The following is an 11,652-nucleotide window of genomic DNA, read 5'->3' on the forward strand; positions in this document are numbered from 1 at the left end:
TTGGGTGGTTCCTCCAGTCTGCATTGTAAGTGTTACTATAGAGATTATTTTGAGGATTAGGATTATTACCCATATAATTCATTTGTTCATTTTCCATGTTGTGGCCATAGGGTAGGTATTCTGAATTACTCGTTCCACCTTCACTTGCATCGCACTGCATCACTGGATGAACCCGTGAAGAACCAAGTAAACCATCAATTTTTCTATTCAAAAGTTCTACCTGATTAGAGAGCATAGGAACCGAATCAATGTTAAAAACGCCAGTTGCTTTCGTCTGCTTTATCTTCATAACTTGCCATTGATAATTTTTGAGTGACATTTCTTCTATAAACTCATAAGCCTCTTCAGGTGTCTTATTATTAATAGTTCCACCAACAGTTGCGTCAATCATCTGTCTAGTTGAGGGATTCAGACCGTTGTGAAAAGTTTGAACCTGTAAACATAGAGGTAACCCATGGTGAGGGCACCTTCTCAATAAGTCATTGTACCTCTCTCATGCATCATAAAGAGTTTCTAAATCTATCTGCACAAAAGAAGAGATATCATTCCTTAATTTAGTCATTTTAGCCAGCGAAAAATATTTTAATAAAAAATTTTCGGTCATTTGTTCCCAAGTTGTGATTGACCCTCATGGTAACGAGTTCAACCACTGTTTAGCTTTGTTCCTCAATGAGAATGGAAACAACCGAAGACGAATGGCATCGTCAGAAATGCCATTAATCTTAAAAGTGTCGCAAAATTCCAAAAAGTTTGCTAAATGAGTGTTTGGATCCTTATCCTGCAATCCATCAAATTGAACAAACTATTGTATCATTTGAATTGTGTTAGGTTTCAGTTCAAAATTATTTGCAGCAATAACAGGCCTAACTATACTCGATTCAGTTCTTGTTAAAGTAGGTTTAGCATAATCATACATAGTACGAGGAGCAGGGTTCTGATTTACTAGGTTCGCAACAGCCACATGAGGTAATGGATTATCTTGATTATCAACTATCTACTCGATTGTGGTTTGAATATCGTCCACTTGCCCTTCCTTTATGTATCATAGGCTTCGCCTTATTTCTCTTTAGTTTCTACAAGCTGTGTTTTCTATCTCACTATAAAAAAGTAGGGGTCCTGATGGGTTTCTTCTAGTCATAAACTATTAAAACCTGCTAGAAGTAAATAAAAGAAAATTTAGTAAATCAAAACAAAATTAAATAAAAATAAAAATAATGGTTAAAGTAATAAAAATTAAGCGTTCCTAATATCTTAGTCCCCGACAACGACGCCAAAAACTTGATGGTCGTGAAACTAACTATAAATTCGACTAAGGCAAGTGCACCTATCGAATAGTAGTATAGTTCTGGTGAGACCGAAAATATCGTATCCACGAGGACTAAAAGTACTAGTAATTACTATATTTTTATTATCTAGCCTAAGAATTAAAGTGTGTTTTTAAACTAAAACTAATTATCTAATTAACTAAGATTACGACAAAGATGAAGTTTGGAAAATACTTTAGGAAAAACCGATGGAGAAGACAATATCCAAGGAAAAATTCACCTAGACTTCACTTATTATTTCTGAATTAGACAATTTATTCACTTAACTTAATCCGTAGAAATTCCTAATTTATGTTAATATCTCTCTCGAGACTAAGAACAACTGACTTTAGGTTGATTAATTGAAATCTCTTTCTAATTAAAACCCCTATTGTCGCATTAACTCGGTCTATGGATTCCCTTATTAGATTTGACTCTAATTCGGCAGATTTATGTCGTCCTATCCCTAGGATTGCATTCAACTCCGCTTAATTATGAATGATCTACTCTTAAACAGGGACTTTTGCTCCACTGATTAAGCACATCAAAACCTGAATTAATACCCCTGAATATTAAAACAAGAATTTAGAACTCACAGTTAAGAATAAGAATAAGTCGTTATCATATAATTCAAATAGTAATAAGATTCGTCATAGGGTTCATCTCCCTTAGGTATTTAGGGAGTTTAGTTCATAATAATAATGGAAAACATCTCAAAGTTTGGAAAACAACAAAACATAAAGAAACCCAAAGAACTTCTAGCAAATTGGATGGAAATCTTCAGTATTGATGTAGATCCTGGCTCCAAGGTGATTCCGATGGCTATTCTTGAGTACTTTCTACCTCCAACGCTGTGCGTCCCCCTAATCCTCTTCTCGGGTGTTTATATAGACTTTCGAAAGCCCAAAATAGCCTAAAATTAGCCTTTTCCAATTAGAACTAGACTTGGGCTCGATAAGGACACGACCGTATGCCATGCCCGTGCGAAGGTGCTCAGGCCGTGTGCAATTCTGACTTTGATTAATGTCGACACGGCCATGACACACGGGCGTGTGGTATACCCGTGTGTCACACACGGGCGTGTGGATCACCCGTGTGGAAGTGCTTAGATCGTGTGAAACACTATTTTAGGCCCATTTGGTCTGTTTTTAGCTCGTTTCTCGCTCTTTTTGCTATCCTAAGCTTTCCTGAGTATACAACATGAATTTAAAGGATTAGGAGCATCGAATTTAATAAAAACAATGAAAAATCATCCATAAATATGTCATGCTTAGGGTAAAAATATGTATATATTACGGTTTATTAACAATTTTGTAATGGAAAAGGTAATCGACTCTTTTGCTTAGGTTTTTTATTGTACCCATTGTCATCAAGGGGGACAAAGTCTTTGGTTAATCGGGATGATATAATTGAAATGTTACTTGAATAATATATCAAAAGAAATTTGATTTATTTGTTGTTATTATTATTTTGTTATAGTTTAGGTAAAATGAATTAAAGTCATTAAAAATAATGGTAAAATTTTCAAAAAAAAAGATTACTTGAGGAATACATAATATTGAGATTATTTCATATATTATGAAACCTTGACACTATTGAAAATACTAATCTTTGAGATTCAAATATGAGAATTTTATGGCAAAATCTAACATGAGTTCAAAGAATATTACATTGCATTCTCAATGAGATGAGAGAATATAGATTGAAAAAACACAAGCCCCAAACATGAAGGATAAAACTATCACGAAAATATAATTTTTTTGATTAATTTGAATGAAATGTAGTAATTTGACTAATTTAAAGGTATTTAGTCAATTTATTCGATTTGGAAAATCAAAACAAGACTAAAGGTAGATTTGGATGGGTGGTGCGTTTACCTGAGGTTAGTGTAAAAAGGCGATGAAATTAGATGATATAGCGATACTGTAACATTAAATAAAAAATAAATTAGACGTACTACATCGAACCACACCCCCACCGCCCATCTAAACCTACAAACTAAAATTTAATTAAATAGAAATAATTTGATTCAATTTAATTTGATCGATAATTTGTATTCCCTACTTTTAGTTATTTTGAATTTCAAATTAATAATTAAATTGTTAATTTTTATTATATAAAATCCCTTCAACTGTAAATTTAAATTAAAAATTAAAAATAGAAATTTCGAATTACCTTTACGGCTTTTACCATTTGATTGAAAATAAAAGGGAAAACACGAAAAGATAAAGGAAAATTATGGTGGGAGTTTGGGATTGCCACGTCACCACCCTTTTAAAAAACATTTTATTTTTCAGCAAATCCCAAACCCTAAAAAATAAAATTAACAAAGAAGAATTTTCTTTCCCTACGTCTCTGTCCCAATTTTATTGATTTTCAAACCCTAAATCGATCCGAGAAAAAAAAATCTAAATTCTTCTGAGAATCCGCCATGGTCAGTTATCTGCCAACTCCAATCTTATCTGCTTTTATCATATTTTCACTTTGATAATCTCTCATCGTTTTATTATTTCAATGAATTGTTTTCAGTCTGGTCGCGGAGGCAGGGACAGATCGCGGCGTGACCATCCGCCGTCGGGGATTTCAAGTCGGGGTAATGCGCCTCCTTCGAGACACCTTTGGGTGGGGAATCTATCGCACAGTATACTAGAGCCGGACCTCACAGATCACTTCTTGCAGTTTGGCGAACTAGAGAGCGTGGCATTCCAGCCTGGTCGAAGCTACGCTTTTATTAATTTCATGAACGAAGAAGAAGCTATTTCCGCCATGAAGGCGCTCCAAGGTTTTCCCGTAGCGGGGAATCCGCTTAGGATTGAGTTTGCCAAGGCGGTTAGTCTTGAACCATTACTAATATTACTTTTTTGTCTTTCTGGAATTAATTTAAGTTTGATTGAACTTCCAAATTTGTGTGTTTAGTAGCTGATGATTGCCAGGGAAGTTAAAAGAAGTTCACGACCTTAAAATAAACATAATTCAACCACATGAAAGAAAAAATAGAAGCTGAAGATTAAAATAGAATTGGGAAAAGGATATTAACTTGGCTTTAAACTAAGGCTCTGTTTGGTTGTTATTAGTTTAGCTGCTTGCTTTGCTGCTTATGGAACCGAAAAGCAGTAGCCCTGTTTCCTTAACACAAAAAGTTCAACTTGCTTCGTAATAGAATACAATTTTTTTTTTATTGAGCAATTATATTTGGGTGTGTTTAATATTGTTATTTGATTGGTCTTTTCTTTTACAAGTATTTGATTGGTCATTGTAAATAAAATGTGATTTTGTGTTTCAATAGCCTTTTTCTTTTTAAGAAAGTTTGAGAGTGCACAAGCAAACAGCAGAACTAGCAACCAAAAGAGCCTGTAAATAAAGAAAATAGTATTTGCAGTCCATTTAATTGAACAATTGGTTGTGGATTCCTAGCAATTTCCATCAAAGTTTCTGGTTAGAGATAATGGAAACATTGGAGCTCCGCAACCCAAATGACCTCAGATGCTTATATTCTTGGAGATTCATTCCATAACAACAAATATCATGTCAGGAATAAAGGGAAAACATCATACTCAAGATTCTATTTCACTTAAATTATATAGTTCTTCGTGAGGAAGTTCTTTACAATTTGTTTACTTCTCTCAATAGCGGCAACTTTAAGAAACTAATATCCTCCACCACAGCACCATTTCATCTGCAAAGTTTGCTGTAAATAGCAACTGATAAAAACTGAGGTGAGCTTCATGTGTTAAGATGTTTAATAAGGCTTAGCATGCTCTTCCCAATTACATAAACATCCTACAAAACTTTCCTGGTCTGGCAATTAGTTTCGTGCCTTAGAGTATTCATAACCATAACTGTACATTATCAGGTTCATAAATCTCAATTATGTCAAGAACAATCACATAAAAAAATCAAAATAAGAGTAATAGTTCTTTCTGCCCACTTCCATGATCACAATGTGTTGGTTGCATTTTCTTCCAAGATGCAGTTTTTGGAACAGTGCTGTTCACTTCCACTGCACCACTCAGATTTCAAAAGACATTTCCTTCACCATAAAACCCTAAGTGGGTTCTTCTTACAAGGGATGCATTCTTTTGTCTTCTGTCTTCCTTGCTTTGCTATATGATCTGCCGTTCTTTCCAAGCACTCAGCATAAATTGCACGGTTACAATCCATTTAATGTCAGGTTGTTGCTTTTAGCGACTTGGAAAACTTGATTAGCAGTTAATTTTCATCAATTTCAGACCAATTAATTGGTGTCTTATTCTGGAACCTAGTCATGCGTTCAATGTTGCTCAGTCTGATGCCATCCTGTGCAATTTTTTCATGCATATTGCCAAGCAAAACAGGTAATGTGAATAGATGCTACAATACTTATTTAGATCAATTCATCACACTTAATCTCGCTGGGAAAACAGCTTTTGGAAGTTAAATTGTTGAATATGATGGATAAAGTTTATTGACCTAGAACAATGTACATAACAGTGTCATCATCAATGCTATTTATACTGGAATTGTATCCTGTGCAGCAATCTGAAAACTTTCTACAAGAAATAATAGAAAACTGACACAAGACAGCTCTTTTATTTCTCCTGCATAAAATATGTTCCTTAACCTCCATATCCATAGTTATGCTCACACCTGCAGACGCTTGAAAATAAAATAGGTTTTCTAGTGAAGTAGTTTGTCTTTCCAATAATTATTCTAGGCCTTTTTTGTGCTATGGGGTCTAGAATACTCACATGTCTGCTGACATCTTGAAGCATACCTTGGTTTGTGTTTAAGTAAGAGTGAATAACTGATGATAATGTAATGTTAACAGGTTTCAGGGGGCATTAACCTTTTCTTTGCTAGCAATAAATCTTACTTGAGTCCTAATATGTGCCCTTGTTGATGGACACATCAAGAATAATGAAATAATTAAATGTCTTAAAGATAAAGTCTGATAGGAAAGATGGAACCAAGAGAAATGGATAAAAGCGACTGGAATTGATGATTACTAGATTTTGGATAGAAGCACCATTCTATGTTGAAATTTCAAAAACTTAATCATGCACTGCATGGGAAAGTGGAAGGTGTAGAAGGAAAATCATTGGCATTGATTTATGATAATAGATAGTAGTAAGAACAGATGGCATAACCAGTGCCAACAAGAGCCATAAATTCAGGGCCATTACCTGATCTACAAAGTCTCCAAAGTCTGTGCCAACTAACAGTCAAGCTTGCTTCCAGGTTCCATATCTGTATTTTCTCTGAAATGTTTCCATTTTAGCAGGGACAGCATAAATCCAGAATCACTATCCACTCAATGCATCATGCAACATAAGATACAAACGAGTACTCCGTCTTCCTCATGCCATTCATTTGCCTCAGGACACATTGCTAATCTTGTGAACATTAGCATTATGAGGGGGGAGGGCTGTTTGTAAACCTTGGAATTCAATGATAATTAGTCATTACTTTTACTATATATTTCATTCTACTTGTTACCTATATGGAATCTAAAACAACCCCTTAGGTTAAGTTCAAATTGTTAATTACTAAGAGAAAAGTAACTTTTTTGTGTTGAATTGATCATTAATGTCATAGTTATTATCTTATACGCCTGTCTAGTTTTTCAAGATTCGATTCCTGCCAAAAAGGACAATTAAAAGAAAAGAAAAGAAATCAGAAGTTCTAGGTAGTACTGAATGTAGCTGTTATGTCTTCAAGATTATAATTGAATTATTCCAAGTATAAACAAAATCAATGTGCATATCAGTCAAGATTTATACAATGAGCAGGCTGCCATTGCTTTCCATATTTAATATTCTCAGAACTCAAAACTCCAATATGAAATATCTTGTGGTAAGAGTTCTTTGGGCAAGGTGTACAGGACTGTGGAACTATTGTTGACTCACTGTTCTACAAACCTCAGTGATCGAAGTGATGAAAAGACGTGTATTTTCACAAGATTTGTGTTTTCTACTTATGATGATGCATCTCTCAGTTTCACAGCATGGTTTATATGTTCTTTGTCTGTCTTTTCAGCAAACTTTAAGGCATACATGTGCTTGTGGCAGACTCACAGTTACGATGCAATGATGTTTGTTACTGTGCTGTGAATCCATGGCATAGTTTTCACTTATGATGAGATGTGTGTGGGTGTGCAAATATTTTGTTGTTAGGGCAGGGAGATGTCCTTTTTGTGTAAAGGAAAGTGTTGTTAGCTTACCAATGTTTCTGACCCATACTTTGAGCACTAGGGGCATCATATTTCTTTACTGGGGCTTGCTTGATGGAAGTTTAGTTGCTTTTGTACTATTTGTTAGGACATTTGGAGTATGCATGTGATTGAATAGAGCAAGTGCTCATAATGAACATAAATCGCCACCCATCAAATTTTGTAGTAGTCTATTAGAGGCTTGGTTATTATTGTTTTTTAGAGGTCATAAGTAGTTGATCCTTTGAAAAGGGAGCATAGTGATTGTAAAAAAAGTATAAATTTCAAAAGTCAAAACTATTAATTCATGAGAATGTTAAAAGAAAATTACTATGAAGTTTACAAATCCTTAGGGCTTATCCTATAGAGCATTTCACACGTCCAAAAAGGTATGTCTTACAATAAATTTAGTCAAAAATCTCCAATACGATGCCTATTAGGTGTTTTTACTTCCAGCTTAACTATTGTGGCAGGAGGATCTTGAGTAGAACTAGTGCAGTGGCTGGCTATTTTTCATTAGCTTCAGAAGCTTGCAATGCCATAGTTCAATACATCTGTAGAATGTGTTTGCTACTGGAAATGGTTACACGTGCTGATGCATAACTTAATTTCTTGCTCCATATCCATCCACTGGATTTCTGTAGCCTTTTTGTTTTGGACTTGATCAATCTGGATTAAAATGATATGAGATTGCTTTAGTAAGGGTTGGTTTTCCCCTTACCTGGTGATATTCTTAATTACAGGATAAGTCATCAACACCATCACGTGATGAGGACTACTTGCCACGACGAGATGAGCAACGTTCTAAAGTAAGAGGGTCACCTTTCTCACCAAGGGACAATAGAGCACGTCGTGCTAGTCCTGAACATTTTTCCCTTGACAAATCAAAGGTGAATGATAGAAGTGGAGATCCTAGTGAGGTCTTATGGATAGGATTTCCAGCTTTATTGAAAGTGGATGAAGGGATTTTGAGGAAGGCTTTCTCCCCCTTTGGTGAGATAGAGAAGATTACTGTGTTTCCAGGACGTAGTTATGCATTTGTTCGCTTTAGGCGCTTATCGTCAGCTTGCAGGGCAAAAGAAACTCTTCAGGGGAAGTTATTTGGGAATCCTCGTGTGCACATTTGTTTTGCAAAGAGTGAGGGTGGATCATCCAACAGTGGAAGGGTCTCAGTAAATGCCCCCAACTCTCCACGTTTCAGGTCAAATGGTTGCTTGGGGTCTTCTGAGAACTTTCTGCATGACAGGAGTTTTGCAGAAACAGAAGATGCAAGTATCAGATCTCCTTATATGTCAAATTACGATTCTGGTGATGTTGATGTCTATAGTTTCAAGAGGAAAGGTAGTTCATGGAGTGGTGGAAGCACATATGAACCCTGGAGGTTTGGGGAAGGGGAGCCTGATCCTCGAGTACCACAAGATATGTATGAACATAGTAAAAGTCCAATGAGGTACCATGATTATCCTCCAAAATTACCTCAGAAAAGTGCATTCTATGAAGAGCCTTGGGATATGCCTGAAGACCATTATCACGTCCATGGAACCAAGAAATTGAGAACTGGTTCCTTTCCACCTGAGAAAGAGCTACCAGAGTACTCTTTATCTGATCTTGAACAAGAAAAACGTGCTTTTCCAAGGATGCTCTCTGATGTTCCTCAACCTGAAGCCTTTGATAAGAACTTTGAGCCTGCAGCTTTGGGGTGTAAACAGATCCCGGATCGTCCAACAAGTTTCACTCCAACTTGTGGAGAAAGGAATGATCACTGGAAACCATCTTACGATGGTTTTCCGGTAGGTTCTGGTTCTCTACAATCAAACATAGTTGAGAGGAAAAGATTTACTCAGGAGATGGATCAGCCATCTTTGAAAGAGTGGAAATGGGAGGGGACAATAGCCAAGGGTGGAACACCCGTTTGTCGTGCTCGCTGCTTTCCTGTTGGAAAAGTCCTCGACATGATGCTGTAAGTAGTACAAAATCCTTTCTCATAGTTAACATTTGTTCTTATTAATTCCTCCATTAGCTTTAAAGTAGGTCCTGTGAAATGGAGTTGCTCTGTGTTATTTCCGTTATTCAATTCATTGTTTCAAGCCACAAATTGACAGATAATGTCATTTTGTAGTCGATGGATTAAAGGTTTAATTATTTATTGTCCAATTTGATACAACATGGAGGAGGATTTCTGCAACTATTTATGCACATATTTATTGTTTAATATTTTTTAGATTTCTTCCAAAAATCAAGTTGAATTTTTTTTTCTAATTAAATAATGAATCTTTCCGACTTCATGGGGCATCACATGGTATTTCTGATAGCGTCCATTTCCTCGTTTCCTGCCAGTCCTTTGGACTTCCTCGAATTACTGATTACCCGACCTTGATGCTGCAGGCCTGAATTCTTAGATTGCACAGCAAGGACAGGTTTAGACATGCTCGCAAAGCATTATTATCAAGCATCTAGTGCTTGGGTTGTTTTTTTTGTTCCTGAAAGTGATGCCGACATGGGATTCTATAACGAATTCATGAATTACTTGGGAGAGAAGCAGCGAGCGGCTGTTGCTAAATTAGATGATATGACCACTTTGTTTCTTGTACCTCCATCTGATTTTTCCGAGAAAGTACTGAAAGTACCTGGGAAACTGAGCATTTCAGGTGTTGTTTTGAGATTAGAGCATTCTGGTTCCACTCTCGGTTCTGCACATCTGAATGAAAGAAGTGATGCAAACTCGTTACCTTTTCATGGTGATGCATCTTATGCAAAGCCATCAACAGCTTCAGGGTCATTTCCTTCTATGACATATCCTGAATTAAGTAGGCAAGGAATTAAAGACATCTCCTATCCAGGGAATGGGGCCACATCAACTCCACCTGTTTCACTTTCCGCATCTGCTCATTCGGTTGGAAATATATCGGACATGTATAGTGAACAGAGGCGTGATTATGCACCCGAGCAAAACGCTATGTTTGGAGCAGGCTGGTCTTCTCAAGATCAGCAGCATCCAGTTTCTGTCACCAGAAATGCTCCCTCTCAAGTTCCCAGCTTTGATCCGGCAATTCAAGGGAATCAATCATTTATGCCAAGAGCAGTGCAAGAAACATATACTAGTACCGCTGGAAGTTCTGGGATTCCTTTACCTGGAAATAGCAAGCCATCTATGCTCGAATTCAAATCTTCAGTCCCTTTATCTATGCCGAGTAATGCCCTTCAACCGGAACAATTAGCACAACTAGCATCATCTCTTATCGGGCAACAAGGACAGGTTGGGAATGCTCCAAATGCATCAATCGGGGAGAGTTTTCGACATGCAAACACAATGGACCACTCCGACATGTTGAGACAATCACAGGGATACGGTTTACAGAATAACCAGCCTGTTCCGGAGCTTTCAACATCTCAGTATTCTCAACTGCAACAGTTACAACAGCAGCAGACATCAAATTTAGCTGCAGCAGTCTCTCAAGCACCTCAAAGAAGTCAGCAACTGCAAGGTACCGGCCTACCAGAAGAAGGCGATGGCGATCCGCAGAAACGCTTGCAAGCAACATTACAATTGGCAGCAGCTCTTCTTCAACAAATTCAGCAAGGGAAAGGGACTTGAACTGCTGTCGGATTCAACTTCGATACGTTGGGTAAAATCTATTACTTTTAACAACTAGCTTCATAAAATTTCACCTTGTTTTGTATTCTATGGTTCGATTTGCAGTCTTCCGAATGATTCAGCTGATCATCTCAGTTTGTAGCACTGTGCTTAAGGGATTTCATTCTCAGATACTTGAATTGCTATACGTTCTTAGAAATGTTTAGTGATGAAGCCTACTTAAATATGTATTCCTGTTTTACTTAACAACTTGTAATCCTGCCATGTTGATAGCTACCTTCAATTCGCAAAATAACTGATTTTTTTTTTAATTATTACTTTTGAATAGGGGTATAATTGAGATAGTCATGCTCTCAAGTTATTCAAGTTTAGCTTAATATGAAAAATGAATTCAATTTAATCGTTATTGAGTTGAGCTCGAACTGCTTGAGCTCATTCATCTGAGTTCGAATTTCTTAGCATTTAATTAACATGTAGGCTTAGGCCTAATTATTGTTTGCTTTCTGTTAAAATCTTTTATTTTTAATTAATAGTAAAAATAACCTCACTTTGAAATTATGCCGAAT

At 36.4% G+C, this 11,652-nt stretch overlaps 1 protein-coding gene and 1 non-coding gene across 2 annotated transcripts; both read left to right on the top strand.

Moving 5' to 3' along the window:
* Nucleotides 1-449: 449 nt before the first annotated feature.
* Nucleotides 450-556, top strand: LOC128279944 (small nucleolar RNA R71). Its single transcript, XR_008270128.1, has one exon. It is a non-coding gene; the product is annotated as a small nucleolar RNA R71 (small nucleolar RNA).
* A 2,977-nt stretch (nt 557-3,533) lies between these two features.
* On the top strand, nt 3,534-11,397 carry LOC108469605 (flowering time control protein FPA). Its single transcript, XM_017770526.2, has 4 exons — nt 3,534-3,738; nt 3,834-4,133; nt 8,235-9,451; nt 9,877-11,397. The coding sequence occupies exons 1-4, from the start codon at nt 3,736-3,738 to the stop codon at nt 11,084-11,086; spliced, it is 2,730 nt and encodes a 909-aa protein (XP_017626015.1). The 5' UTR covers nt 3,534-3,735; the 3' UTR covers nt 11,087-11,397.
* The last annotated feature ends 255 nt before the right edge of the window (nt 11,398-11,652 follow it).

Source organism: Gossypium arboreum, chromosome 8, assembly GCF_025698485.1.
Source record: "Gossypium arboreum isolate Shixiya-1 chromosome 8, ASM2569848v2, whole genome shotgun sequence".
Classification (NCBI taxonomy): Eukaryota; Viridiplantae; Streptophyta; class Magnoliopsida; order Malvales; family Malvaceae; genus Gossypium; species Gossypium arboreum.

What these genes read in the sequence shown, in the direction of transcription:
- LOC108469605 (XM_017770526.2), top strand. An exon ending in GGATTGAGTTTGCCAAGGCG is followed by an intron (nt 4,134 to 8,234) that starts GTTAGTCTTGAA and finishes TCTTAATTACAG; the next exon opens with GATAAGTCATCAACACCATC. An exon ending in AAAGTCCTCGACATGATGCT is followed by an intron (nt 9,452 to 9,876) that starts GTAAGTAGTACA and finishes TTGATGCTGCAG; the next exon opens with GCCTGAATTCTTAGATTGCA.